Source organism: Zalophus californianus, chromosome 12, assembly GCF_009762305.2.
Source record: "Zalophus californianus isolate mZalCal1 chromosome 12, mZalCal1.pri.v2, whole genome shotgun sequence".
In the NCBI taxonomy this organism is placed as follows: domain Eukaryota; kingdom Metazoa; phylum Chordata; class Mammalia; order Carnivora; family Otariidae; genus Zalophus; species Zalophus californianus.
Window position 1 is genome coordinate 48,299,628 of NC_045606.1, and position 15,990 is coordinate 48,315,617.

General features: G+C 34.3%; 1 protein-coding gene across 1 annotated transcript in view; it reads right to left on the minus strand.

The window, feature by feature from the left end:
- The window catches only part of CRPPA (CDP-L-ribitol pyrophosphorylase A), a 294,956-nt gene that overhangs the window by 106,928 nt on the left and 172,038 nt on the right, over positions 1-15,990 (minus strand). The window contains exon 9 of the mRNA XM_027574160.2: positions 7,553-7,684. Coding sequence (XP_027429961.1) covers positions 7,553-7,684 — 132 coding nt within the window. The remainder of the gene's footprint in view (positions 1-7,552; positions 7,685-15,990) is intronic.

Here is a 15,990-nt window from a genome sequence, read left to right on the forward strand (position 1 = left end):
AGTCCTTTCCAATGGCATGATCTTGCGAAAAATACTCAATAAGCCAAACACTGTTTCCAAAGTCCTATTTCCCACTGCATCAAACCCAGTATAAGGACAGCTCAGAGAAGAAAGGAGACAGGAAAATGGATAGACTAAAATGGTACACACTCCCTGCCATACTAACATGGATGGTGATTCCCTCCCTGTTACAGATTGGATATGTGTGTTCCCCAAGAATTCATGTTTAAGTCCTAACCCCCATTGTGATAGTATTAAAAAGTGAGACCTCTGGTTGTGGATTAGGTCATGAGAGTGTAATCCTCATGAATAGGATTAGCGTTGTGATAAAGAGAGACCCCAGAGAGGCCTCACCCTCTTCCGTGGCATGTGAGGACACAATCAGAAAATGGTGGTCTACAACAGCAAAGAGGGTCTTCACCAGAACTTGACTATGTGGGCACCATGATCTCGGAATTCCAGCTTCCAGAAACATAAGAAATAAATCTGTTGTTTATAAGCCACCAAATTAGTGGTATTGTTATAGCAGCAGAAAAGACTAAGACATTCTCCTCATTGACTTTTACTTTGAGGTGTCAAAACAAAAAACAAAAAAGAAATAGTTCACTCTCTGAACTACAATGAAATATATGAACTACAATAAATAATTTCTCAACAAAATAAATATTAGTATGGGTAAAGTTTATGGTCACATAAGGAAAGAAAATCCAGGCTCAGTTTCGGAATTTCCCTGTTAGAGTGAGAGACAGTGATGGTGTCACATGACAGAGACTGCCCACCTCCTAGGTCTTCATCTTCTTATCCAGTGGACGCTTTAAGAATTTGATTTATGCATTTTACAAATGAATAATCAGAGGCCTACACACTTATTTCACTTGTTGAAGGTCACATAGCTAGTTGTTTCCATTAGACAGGATGATGCTAATTTAGATCAAGAAGTAATCAGCTTTAATAGTTTTAGAAAACTCTTCAACCACGTACCTGTGTGCTTCTATCTCTAAATTCTTGAGCATGTAGAATGCACAGATTAAATTTAAAAACTGCTATAGGACTTTATACATTTTAGAGAATTCATAAATTTTATTATCATAAAAGTTGTATAAAATTTTATTTAAAAATGTATAATTGTGACAGTTAGATACCATACAGAAAGCCTGGATGTAGGCAAATGACAAGCCCTTGATAGTAAATACAATGTGTTAAAGGTGCTCTGATTTCAACCTAGGACAAAGTCCTATGACCTAGATTGATGCGGCTAACCCTGCAAAATGGCTCAACCAACACATTCTCCAACCAAATTCCACCTTTTATTTCCATGCTATAGACACTACAGAGTAAAAAATTTACATTGCCTCAGATTCTGTTTTATCAATGTTCTACAGATTCTACTATACACATGTAGGAGACTTAAAAGGTGGCCGTGAGCAGGTTGGCTTGGTGCCATAAACAGGGAAACTAGGTCTAAGGCAGAGACTGTATTTTCTGGATCAGCTATGGTAGAGTTTCTATCTGTGGTTCCCTACCATCCTATGTACCCAGAGTTGGTAATGGGAGGCACTTTTACTATCACAGTCCCAGAGCAGCTTAGCATTTCTGCAATCTGCACCGTTCTTGACTAGGTATTATCCAGTTTGGTTCCATGATTCTTTAGAAATTCTATAAGCTACAAAAAATAATTCTTTCAATTAGATAATCATGGGTACATTTTGTTTACAACTAAGAACCTTCATCAATAGAATTGCCCTATTAGCCAGATAGCTTGTGATTGCTTAGAATGTTTGTCCTTGATAAACAAGAAGAGAAGATCTCACAGTTAGCTTAGAAACTTTCTCAAATTGTCATTCTTCATTCCCTTACTCAACTTCATCTCAACATTCCATTACTGCCATCTGGTATTCCAGAGCCTCCTCGGAGGTGACAGTCCCTTATAGATTAAAGAGGGTCAACAGTTGATTCCAATATGTCAATATACTTAAGAACCACTGACCTCATGCAGTCATCCAAATCTGGTTCACATTAGACTTTCATCAGAGCTTGAACTTGTGGAATATATAGAGTCCCAGGTACAAGCTTGATCTACTGAAGTAGATTCCCTAAGGTACAGACGAGGAATCTGTATTTATCAAATTCCTCAGGAGACTATAATACTGCCAGCTAAGGACTTTTCCAAGAACCAGTATTTAGAAGCCACTGGCACAGAAAATCATTCATTAGTTGGGCCTAATGTAAGTTCATTAAAACAAACTTGCATCTTCCTCTGAGAATAATGGTAGATTATTCAAGCAAGAGAAAGTATACAAATCTTCAATCTGGACCTCAGGAAAATATCTACTAAGATATTTCATGATACCTTTGTGAAGAAGGTGGACAAATAAAGCTGAATGCAAAACTCATTTGGGTCAGTTAGTCAATGGTACAATGTCTATCCAAAAAAAAAAAAAAGACACTTACCAGTGGAATAATATCCTTCTAACCCAGAAGCTTCTTCTGTGAAATGGTCAGTATAGTTTAGTTATTGTTACTAAACTATTACAGTATTGTTACTAAACTATTACAGTAACAACAAAGTTTATTTTTCATACTACACATCCATTGTTAATTTGCTGGGAGCTCAGATTCACAACATTTTCACTAGGGACTTAAGCTTGAAAGAATGTCCACAATTTGCAAGATCTCTAGTGGTAGTGAGTAGATAACAGATATATCAAGTTATATACTGACCAAATGAGAAACTGTTTTCTACTCTCAACATCTCTGGCACCAAATGTGTGGATTTTTATTTTTTCCCCACTGAACAATTCTGACACTAGCTACCTGGAGTTAGCACAGAACATACAGGTTAAGGGTTCAGTCACACAAGATTGTCTTCCAGTTCATATGGCAATCCAGAGCCATCTGTACTACTAACCAACAGGTATATATAGATCAGGGGATCCCAAACCTCCCCTCTTTGCATTTGATAATTTGTTAGAATGGCTCACAGAACTCAGGAAAACAGTTTACAAAATATTACCAATTCATCAGAAGAAATATTTTTTTTAAAAAATATATACTTGTAAATGCCTGTCTTATAAAACAAAGTCATGGGACACCTGGGTGGCTCAGTCAGTTAAGCGTCTGCCTTCGGCTCTGGTCATGATGCCAAGGTCCTGGGATTGGGCCCTGCATCGGGCTCCCTGTTCAGTGGAGAGCCTGCTTCTCCCTCTCCCTCCCACTCTGCCTACTAGTGCTGTCAAATAAATAAAATCTTAAAAAAAAACCACACACATATACACACACACAAAGTCAGGATAAAAATATTGTAGACTTCAGCAAAATTAAAACTGAAAGCTCTAAACTATGGGCTTGAACAGTTCATGCCAGAAATACTAGGTGTCTATAACTTCACTACTTTATCATCAGATACAGATTTTCAAATAATTAGAACAGGTTCCCAAAATACATCATTGTGTATCACAGCCTTCAGTGATGACTTGCATCACAAACTTAGAATAATAGGATGAAGAGTAATATTTTACACATAAATTTAAAAGAATACTTAAAAAGGGACTAAGATCCTTTATGTGGATTAAGCTATAAAACCTGGTTTTTAATTATTCATAGTTATGTTTGTAGAGTTATTTTAGAAAGAGGAATAGGACTTGATTTAAATTCATCTAATAAATTATAAGGGCAAACTTTATGCTACATTTCTAGTCTAGAGCATAAATTTCCAGTCTTTCCTTATTTATTTACAACTTGAGAAATTGAGCACTAGATAATAAAGTCAGGAAACTTTATACTATACATAAATGGTCAAGCCAGCCACTTGATCCAGAAGTCTAAGATTAAGCTACCCGTAAAGAATCTATTTTAAATGATTAATCTTTTGAGGCCAGCAAAATATTTTAAAGTCAATTTTGGAAAAAGTTAATTTGTGCTTTACTACACTGATATAGCTAAGGAAATAGCATATTCAGTAATTTCACAAATAATGTCTTTGACCAGAAAAAAAAAATGCATACATGTGGAGCATATCTAGAGTTAAGGATCTGTTGAAATTTCTTATATCAGTTAAGAATATATGGAGAAATGGAGTTGAAACATTATACGATTAGATGCATTTGTTGGTAATTGAATTATCAAAGAATTATCAATAATTGATCATGGGTAACACTGCAGAAGATTTAGAGATATTCAAGAAGGAATTCTTATCCTTTTCCAAATCAATTTCTTCCTTAAAGGTGTACACAATTTGGAATTACTCATTATGAAGAAAGTATGACTAATTAATCAGAGGCTTTATTATAATTCCAAAAAGATAAAAGACTGAAATGTAACTAATAAGTTTAAATTCACCAAACACAGAAAGTCCTACATGTGTGTAGAACTCTACAAAAACACAAATAGAGACTTAACCGCAGCTTATGTGGTCCTATTTAACTATAAATATCATATACATCAACACTGTGAAGGAGCAATCGAGCCGTCCAGATCATCCCCATTACCAGAGATACTATATACATAAGAATGCAGGTCTTCTTTAAACTAGAAAGACCGTATGTCTAGCATAGACAATGAAGCCAATACATTGTCTCATCCAAGGAGGAGTCACCAATCAACTGAGGCTATGTCTTATGAAAAATGGTTAAAAATCTTTCCAGATTACACTGTTCTTCATTTCACTGATCAGAGACTGAAAAGGAAACACATTAACTGTCTACAACAACACCCTAATGGCTATCACAGCGATGGACTGGTTTAGGGAACAAAGTCCAATGTATGAACACTATAAAAAACTGTATCTGACAGCACCTTGGAAAGCACAAACCGACACTCTTCTCACTTAATAGTGACAGAAGCTTTACCTTAGGAATCTTCATGTCCTTAGTATTGATAAAATGTTTGTCAAATAGGCCCTCAAAATTAAAGATACTAATTTAGCTAAGTCGAAAAATTAGTACTGAAGTAAAAGGTAAAAGTAAAAAAAAAAGTGAAAGACTGTTCAGAGGTAGTGGTTTCTTTATGTAGGGCCTATTCATGAGGACTGTATCCCAAAGTTTCATTTAGAGAGTATTAGCCTCAGAGTTGCCTATGTTTAAAGGGCTACAGTAGAAAATGGAAAATGATATCCCCCTTGTCCCCAATTTGCAGATATGAAATGTTCATCAGCTTATTAAGAATTTGCGAGAAGCCCTCCGTGGAAGACATCTGTTTAACTCTATTCACTGATGCCTCCCCAATTTTTTAACCATAGTTCTTTAACGGCCTATCTAATGAACATCGCAGAATCCTTTGGTAAATGCTCTTTAAGGTGGAATTCTGCACTGGACATGTCCTGGCCTAGTAAGAGTCAACTGGCACCTGTGTCTTTAAGGACAAAAGTAAACCCTATATTTTAAACATTCTTACACATTTCAGACATCTTCACTATTTTATTTTTAAGAAAAGAAAAGCAACATTCAAGTAAGCTATCTTTGCTTCTTAAAATGATGAGAGACATATTTTGAAGGCTTAGCAGGGTCATTTTCTATACAGTCTTGATAGCTAAGTAGACAGATTGCTTAACAGGTCCAAATTTACTCAAAATAATAATGGTCAGCTGCAAAGTATAGGCTCCAAAAGCTCCTCCTTTTCAACAAGACCACTTTTCCAGTCACAGGTGCAGAGACATGTAGATATGCAACTCCATGACATTCATGGGGAGAGAATGCCAGGTGTGGAGAAATGAACAATTTTGTTGCAAATATGAACTCCACAACAGTTGTCAGATTTAGGAAATAAAAACACAAGGTGCCCAGTTACACTGAATTTCATGTAAGATAACAAAGAATTTTAGTGCAAGTATGTTTCCTGTAATATTTCAGATATACTTGTACTAAAAATTATTGTTTATTTAAAATTTGCATCTCACTAGGCATGCTATATTTCATTTGGACCATACTCTCCCACTGGAATATCAACTAGGGTGCATACAGACCCTTTGTGTTTAGCCTAAAATACAGGAAAAATAAAGTCCCAGGGACTGTATGTGCTCTTCCATTTCTTAGCTTTTGAGATTTTTCTCAATGAACTATTTTTATAACTACATAGTGTAGCATGAGTAGTGTGCATCCATGACTCCTTCGCATGGCACAAGAGAAATAACTGATTTTTCCAACCACAATAATCTGGAATACAACCAAAGACAATCTATTGAAGAAGGAATACTTTTTTAAAGATTTTATTTATTTATTTGACACAGAGAGACACAGCAAGAGAGGGAACACAAGAAAGGGAAGTGGGAGAGGGAGAAGCAGGCTTCCCACAGAGCAGGGAGCCCAATGTGGGGCTCAATCCCAGGATGCTAGGACCATGACCTGAGCTGAAGGCAGATGCTTAACGACGGAGCCACCCAGGCGCCCCAAAGATGGAATATTCTTGAACAAAGATACAGACCTGAGTTCTTATTCTTACTCTTCCAGTTATGTATTGTTCTTGGGCAAGTAAGTGTATCTCTTCAGGCCTTGGCTGCCCTGACTTCAAAAGCCCCTACAATGCTAATATATTATACTTCCATGATCCTAAGTAAATTCAGCTTTGCCTCATTCTTGATGACTAACCAGAGTCCATACTTCTATATTATGGGAGCACAGAAAACCACCTCAAAGAAAACCAAGGAACTGGCTAAAAGATGGTCCTTATACTTAATTAAAATCCATTTGTTTCAAAAGAAATGTTGTTATCTTCAGGCTAAAAGGGTACCTTAAATATTTCACAAATAATAACTGTTATTCATCAACAATACATTCCTTGGTCAGTACAAATCACTTTTATTCCAGACCAATAAAAACCCCATTGACTCTTCGACTTTCTTGATTCTTGTGGGGTACCTCGAAGACACTACAAAGCATTCTGCAATTTCAATAAAAGGTATCTATGCACAAAGGGCAAATCCATCTTCCCTAACACAGTCTCCAAATAGTTTGATTTAAATAGCATTTCTTTGCACTAAAACTCTATAATGTTAATTCATTTTGCCTTCAGCTTAACTTTCTGCTATTAATAGAGTGACAATAAGAATTTTTCTCTAAATAGCATGCCCTCTTATAATATGAATGTCAAGCACTGCTTTCAAGTAATTAAAAATCTGATCACCAACATCTTTACCACAACATAAAAGAAACAAGCCATTTCAAATTATACAAATGGCTGCATTCTGAACTCAGTTAAATACAAAACTCTAGTTCAATTTGAATTTCTAATTGCAAATTGCAAATTTCGGACATACTTAAAATAATTTATTGTTTATCTGAAATTCAAATTTAGCCAGGCATTCTGTATTTTTTTATTTAACAAATCTGGCAACCCCATGTGGGCTACCTAGTATAAGATATTCACCAATTTCACTTTATTTTCCTTCATCAGAACACTTGTTTTGATTTTATTTTTCCCTCAAGAGAGGTTCTACCTATGAGAGAACACAGACAATTTTCCAGCCAAAATTTTTCTTATCATTAATGTATCTTTGCTTTTAAAAAACCAGGTTCCCTCCATTAAAACTATAGTCTACAGAACACAAAATTTTACTTACCTGTGGGAAATATATAAGAAGACCAGATAATAAAATATTTCTTTTTTTCACTTCCTTTGCATATTCCCTAATCTGTATTAGGCTTTCCATTTTCTCATCAAAAGGTACTGATTTATAATCCAGAAAATATACCTGCAAAATAATACAAAAGGTAACATTAGAATACCATTCCTTTCATTTTCCTTTGAAAAATATAACATTAAAGAAGCTCAAACACAAATATATTATTGTAATTTTTATCAGTTTGTATTAATTTCTAGATATGCATTTCAACCATAAATGCTATTAAAATTGATGAATCCTCCTTTATAAAGGCAGTAAACAGTCACTGAGAACACAATGTTGAAAAATACAAAATGCTAATATTCTATTTCTACTTGTGTCAGAGTCAAATGTATAAAGAATATATGATTTCAACCATTTATTCAATTTAATTTATAATTTGAAACTAGGCTACATGGAAATATTATATATTAGTTACCAATATCAATAAAATTAAAGGGAGTGCTTACCTATTACAGTCAAAAATATTTTTAGAAGAATTTTCAAATAATTGAAATTCTAATAAATCACTTATTTCTTAGAGAAAATCCATAATTTTATATATAATTTTTAGCAGTGTTAAATAGTATTTTTCTTGAAATTATTCCAATGACTATTTTTTAAATATTATTTTTCATTTAAATTTTAAGGAGCTCAGGGCAAGTTTTCCTCTTTCAAATTATTGAAGTTTTATGGTACTGTTCATCTTTTGTGGAACATATAATATCTAAACCACAAGAGCCTCAAAATAAGACACAATTGCATACACAGAATAAACAAACATTTGTATTCTTTCACAATACCAAATTTAAGAAATGCTCAAGAATTGTAATTTGTTCAGTTACATGTATTTATTATCTAGAAGCGTTTTAAAATCTACTCCACTTTGAAACTCTTACACTAATCCCTCCGCTTCCTCTCTTCACTCATTTAAAACACGCTCTACAGAAAATACAAAACAAAATCTTACTATGTTCCTTCTGTAACAGAAGGGAATGAGTTTCTACCTACCACCTTGCATTTTGCTTTTCCAGGGAAAAGCACTTAAAATCCATTTTAAAAGAAAGTCATGTGAGGACATGTATGTATATCAATTCAGTAGATCTTCAGTCACTATTTCTTGGACCTTTTCATTATAGTTAACCGAAGACATACACATATAGTTACTTCCTCCTAAAATCTAAAGTGACAATGAAGACGTTTTTTCCTTAAAAATGCTCTATCCATTAAAGAACCAAAAGAATAGACAAAAAAGCAAGAAAAGAAAAATTGGAAGATAAAAAGCACAAAGAAAAAGGTCTTAGGCTTCACTATCTACTGAATAGTTGAAGAAAAGACAATGTGACCCTGTGACCTTGAGCTCACCCTCGCTTAGCAGTGATTCCCTGAAAACTTATAAAGATGAAATTTCAGATTTTTCACCAGGTAACAATGCTTAAAGCAAATATAATTTGAGACTGGTGAACCACAGCCAGGCTGGAATAATTGTGAATGAACTATAAATATTAGACTTTCCTTCAGGGTAATTTAACTTGTAACCAGGTGTTCCCCTAGCTGAGACCTGGAAGCTAACAGCTATCAGCTGTTCAAAAGATACTAGGTCCTATTTGTAGCTTAAGCCTTCTAGAAGAATGGCTCACACATCACCTTTCTGTGATCTCCTTCCCTCCGCCTTCACAAGGTGGAGGAAAAGTGGAGGGGAAAAAAGGCAGGCCCATACTAATGTGAAATTAAGAGTTCCAGAGCTAAAGCTGAAGAGACATGTCCGTCTCTGCCTCTTCTCCTGTCCTGTAGTCTTTTAGGACATTGCACAAACTAGTGCCACAGGCTTCTTCTAGTCTTGTGAGTTTAAAATATCTTTCTGAAGCTAAAATTGCTGGCTGTGGGCTTGTCCAAAAAAAAAAAAAAAAGCAGGCTAATTCCCCAAACTCCAAGCAATTTATGTAATTGCAGTCCTGTTATGAATCTAAAGCTAGGCGACTGGCTGAGACTAAGACTCTCTCCTGGGCCCACACTGCCAGGTCATTACATAGTCCCATACCTTCTGGACTAAGGAACAACACTGCTGTTTGGTGTCACAAGCCTCAGAGTACTCTTTAACTCTTTTACCTATGTAATTATCGGTACTATTTAGATACCAGGAAATGCCAGGAGCCACCATGTCCAACATACTTTATATGAATGGAATGTCCCAGAGGTTTGCAATGCACAATCTGGGAAACCTTACTGTTAGCCTAGATACTCAATGAGGCAAAAAGACATTTCCTGTTCAATACAAGTCTTCCTAACAAATTTTCAGTTCTGAAAAATCTTACAGTAAAATAAATGGCGGTGCAGAAAGGGCTTGTGGAAAAAAATGGCACAAGAAACAGAAAAGATAAAACCACTCTACTTCGTAATTGCAGCCTTCATAGAGATTTAAAATGCACAGAAATTAAAGAATGGAAATGCTGTAATGTATTAATTGGAGAAGGAATGATGGATACAACTGGGAATGGAGCTCTGCACTGCAATGCTGCCGTTGAACTTGGCTCAGGAGGAAGTGCACCTGCCAAGGGAAACTCCCTGCAAAGTCAGAGCTGGGAGCAGGTGCTCATTTTTCAATTTTCCTAAAAAAGGTGTCCTAAAAGAGAGCCTAAAGTTAATAAAAACTTTGGGAGCTTAAAAGTGGTAGAAGTAAAACTCTTGACAAGAATAAATTATACTGGAATGAGATAGCTCAAGAGATAAAGTGTGCTGAATCTGCATTTTGTTTTAAAAAAACAGAAATTTATGATTTTACACAGAGTTAACTTAGTGATTTATATATTTTTTAAAATAATGGTATTTAACTAAAGCTATATACATCCCTACTGTATAGTTTTTGAAATTGCAGAGGGAGGAAAATATTATTTGTATCAATGCAAATTAAAGTAGCAAATAAAACAATTCGCCAACAGCAGTAACAAAATAAGCTTGTGGAAAGAACTCAAATAAAAAAGTAATACAAATAAATTGAGCATATTCAACCATCTCCTAAGTAACAGACTTACCAGGTTGGATTTTTAAGGAAAAAATCTAATAATATGCTAGTTATAAGATAAATGTCTAAAGGAAACTATCCTGAAAAGCACAAAATAGAAGGATGAACAGACATGCCTTGCAAACACTACCAAAAATGAAGGTTGTAGCAATATGATTCATTTTAGTTTAAGACAAAAACTATTAATTCACATAAAGACAAAAGGTGCATAATAAACAAATTATAATAACCTTATTAAGTACATAGATTTGAATACACAAGACAAAATACTTGACTGATTATCAGAACATACTTTCCAAATTAATAAACAGAGATGTTACTGCACCTGTCTTAAAAACTTATGTACCAAACATACTAAAAAACAAAGTTGGAATAGATTCTGCTTCCGGTGTAGCAGCTAAACTGAGGGGTTTTTCCTCTCCTTCCACGGTTATAATTTTATTCCTGTTTTTCTGGCTGTTCTTATCTAGGAAAAGTTGCATATAAACTGATGCCACTTCCAAAATATACAGACCTAACTCCCTTATTTACTGATCACGTAGAAGCTAATTTTTTCTTTCAGAAACATGTATTGTAGGAAAAACAGATGGTGAATTGAAAAACAAAGCACAATAGTCTTTTAAAGTTCTCACCAAGTCACGAAATGTCAAACAAGGACCGGAAGACTTTCACTCCAGCTAAAGTTCTATTAGACACAACACACCCTAGTTCTTTGGAAAGATAAAAGATAATGGCATGTAAAGAAATCAGTAAGCCGATGTTATTCACCACACATTCCATGAATTAAGGAAATGCATAAAACTGAATTCTAGGCAAGCTATTTATACATCTACAAATTGCCTATATTATCCCATCAAACCATCAAACTATGTTATCCATTAAGTAACCAGTACTTAAATTATAGGGAAAGTTTAAGAAATGTACTAAAACATAAGACTCTGCTCAACATTGTACTAGTTGACATAATCAACTTTTAAAGAAACAGATATGGATATTGACCTTATGAAATGTATTAGCAGGTTGACAAAATTCAAACATGAAGTAGGATACATCTCAAAATTCTCTTTCACCAGATGGGTCTGATGGCATCACTATTAACAGAAGAAAATCTCCAGCAGATGTATTTCCTAATACCAATACCATGAAATTTAAGCATGTATTTTACATTGTGCTACTAATTTTGAACTTCTAAAATACACCAGTTACTTATGAGTTCCAGGAAAAAATTCAGTTGGTAGAATAAAGCAATCAATTTTAACTTTAAAGACAGGGCAGGTTTATACAACTACAGGAGAGGGTTACAAAATGATCATGATAGCTCAAGAGAAATGTAAATGTTTTTGCCTTAATAAAACAAACTTACAGCATGGATAGTCTTGCATCCATTGAAATGTAGCAAAACATTTCATGTAGGTTGAGTTCTGCAGATTTGCTTATAGCTACATCAAGTAGATATTTTTTGATCTCTTTTTGAACTGTTCACTCACTTACTACTTGTAAATTACAGTTACAATATTTCCCCCTTAGGATGCCATTTCTAACAGTTTTTTTTTCATGCATACATAAAAAAAGGTAAGAATATCTTCCTACCCTCCCCAAAGAATGTCTCATTTCATTTTTTTAACATAGCAAATTCACTCCTATAAACTAGTAAACTGCTTAAACATTTAACATATGGGTAACTTCATGGCTTTGTGGGTGGGCAAGGTTTCTGGCACTCAGAGTTTGGAAAATGCTCCTCTGTGCCTCATGTCTTCTACATTCAGTTCTACACATGCTTTATATTTGTCTAGTAACTATTTAATATATCCCTGGCCCCAGATTGAATTGCAATTAATTTTTTATACTTTAAGAAGTAATTTTTCATTTGTCTCTGAGGACAGGTAGATTTATTAAAGGACAATAATCAATATCAAGTACAATATTCTTTAAAACCTCAGGAATGTTCCATAACCCCATATTTAACACTTCTGCCTCAGTCCAGAACCCATGTTAACAGGCCTAAGAAGAGAACCAGCAATTGTTGTAGGAGAGGAAACCAAGTCTTTGTTTGAGTAAGAAGTCAATTCTTGAAGCTCCAGTATATATCCAAATATGCACTGCCTTATGCCCACCACAGTGGGAGGAAGAATGGTCAAAATCAAAGTTATGGTAATTATCAAATAATTAAGTTAGAAAGAATAGGTACATAGACCAGAAATTCTCTGAGTCTACACAAGAGATACTGCAAAATTATCTACCTATCTGTACAGAAAAATAAATTGTGTGAATCAGGCCCAACATCTAACAACACCATTTTTCAAAAGAAATACAGGGAGATCTAACAAAAGATGAAACTGGTCAATATTAAGCAGATCAAAGTAAGAGTTTATTTTAAGGAATAAAAAAATAAGTTTAGAGAAACTTATCACCCCAACTATTTATGAATTACATGGATTCTATTAATGAAAATTAACTGTACTTTTAAAAAGAAAAAGGAACAAGCTTCTAATGTTGAATCATTTCATTTTGGAACAAGATTATTTTTTTAAGATTTTATTTGAGAGCGAGAGAGTGAGTGAGCACAAGTGGGGTGAGGGGCAGAGGGAGAGGGAGAAGCAGAGCCCCACTGAGCAGGGAGCCTGACCAGAACCTTGAGATCATGACCTGAGCCAAAGGGCAGATGCTTAACCAACTGTGCCACCCAGGCGTCCTATTTTGGAGCAAGTTTAAATCAACGCCATCAAGCAATTCAATGCATAATTCTGATGAATAGAAGTTAATTAAAAGTTGTAAGCGATCATAAAAATTCAGAGCAAATTTTTAACAACTCATCTATAAATCTTAAAATACCAGCAAAACTATTAGGCTGAGAAATGAGGGCATTTAACCGAAGTAGTAAATAAACAGTATTTCACATTAAAATATTAGCCATACAAAAGGTTTAAACGTTTTTATTGATTCCAAGAATTAAAAAGTTTTATAGTATCAAGACAAATGTTCTACTTGTATATCCATTTAGTTGCAGATCCTTATGTAAAAGATCAAAGAAATAACGAAACCAGAACTTCACATTTTTAAACAGGCACTAGGAAAACCTAACATAGCTTGCAAACATGTTTAAAAATCATCTTTTTTTCAGATTTCACAAGATATTTCTCCTATAAAAATAGGACTCTGCCACTGTTGTATTATGGAACAATTACCTGAAGCATTATATACCTCTACAATTAACATCTGTACCATCTATAACAAATTTTAGAATCAAAAGGTAACATTGACTTGCTAAACTAGTATTATTTAAAACATATGAGGGTATGTGCTATGGTGAGCACCGTGAATTGTGTGAGACTGTTGAATCACAGACCTGTACCTGTGAAATAAATAATACATTATATCTTAAAAAAGATGATGATGATGATAACAGGAAGGGAAAAATGAAGGGGGGTAAATCGGAGGGGAAGATGAACCATGAGAGACTATGGACTCTGAGAAACAAACTGAGGGTTCTAGAGGGGAGGGGGGTGGGGGGATGGGTTAGCCTAGTGATGGGTATTATAGAGGGCACGTACTGCATGGAGCACTGGGTGTTATACGCAGACAATGAATCATGGAACACTACATCAAAAACTAATGATGTAATGTATGGTGATTAACATAATAAAAAAATAAAAAAACAAAAAACATTAAATCACTAAAGTAAGTTACAAAAACCAGGTATGTGGTTCTTCACTAAGTTTAGTATAATCGTCTTTACATATTTTAATAACTTATCAAAATTTTATTTTACATAATAAAGTTTATTACACATCAACAATCTGTAATTATCAAGGTTGTCTGCAGGTGATTTAGATAAGCATTACATGATATGTTTAAAAAATAAATAATGAGTATCTTTGGAATTCACAAATAAAGGTACCTTACGCTAACCATTACAAAGTCCATTTAAATTTATAAAAATTGACTCTACTTTTATATACCTACTAAAGTGATTCTTGACATTTTTAATATGTTTCAAAAGGCAAAACAATAAAAAACCTTTTCAGAAGATGAGTTGTTTTGAATTCTATACAGCAAAAACAAAAAGTATTCAAAAACATGATCAAGGAGATCAAACTGCAGGTATATGATGTATGTAAATATTAGCATAGCCTCCACAGATTCATCCTATGCCTTTTATTAAGTATGGCAAAAATACTTTAACAATCTCAGTAATTAACAATTTCAGGAACAGTCATTTGGTAGCATTTAATAACCTCAGATCTCCTTGATCCCAGGAAATTCATATTACAATAACCAAGAGCAATAAAAAACACAAATTGAGACCTTACCAATATTGCTTTTGAATTATTTGATAATGTTAAATTTACATAATTATATAAAAGATACAGAAAAACTGTGCTAATTTAAGGAAATTTAAAAACATTCTCAGTCTCAGAAAATATAACTCCCAGAAATTCCAATTAGAGTGCTTCCAATAACTAATTAGAAGATCAATGGTACTTTGCTTTGGACGATTTTTGATTAAAATAAAGTGCTAACTAAACTTATTTCTGAGAACTTTTTTTTTTTTTCATGAAGCTACGTCATGTAAGAGAACTGACGTGGGGCACCTGGGTGGCTCAGCCGGTTAAGCATCGGACTCAACGGTTTCAGTTCAGGTCATGATCTCATAGTCATAGCATCAAGCCCCACATTGGGCTCTGGGCTCAACGCGGGAGTCTGCTTGAGACTCTTTCTCCCTCTCCCTCTGCATTCTCCCCTCCCCCCAAAGAATAAAAAATCTTAAAAAAAAAATAGAACTGACCCAATATAAAGGGTAGTCAATAAAAGAGTCAAAAACTGCAATGTCTACTAAAGTAGCCACTAGCCATATGTGACTACATTTAAATTCAAAATTATTAAATTTAATAAAACTGAAAATGCAGTAGGTACACTTCAAGTGCTCATAGCAGCAGGTAGCTAGTGGCTACCATAGACACCAGTATAGCAATCGGACATTTCATCATTGCAGAAAGGGTTAACAGGTTGTACTCATCTAGAACAAAAGAAGCCTGTATAATGTCATGTTCATCATATATCCCATTAATTTTTTGGTCATTAACTTATGTGTCTGTGTTATAAGAAGGATTTTTCTTTCCTGACTAAATGTTAAGTTACTAGTTAAAATCCTACTAGTAAAAGTACTCGAAAAAATCTATCTGGAATATACAAAATTATTATAGCGTCTGACCTAAAACAGACTGAGCTTTTTCTTATTTACATATATTTCTGAAAATGTGGATCAATATGAATGTATGAAAATAAAACTCAAACTGAGATGGGTCCAGCTTCTATTTCTGCCTAAGTAGGCATAATTGGGACCTTTCCACTTCCAACAAATAAGCTAAGTACA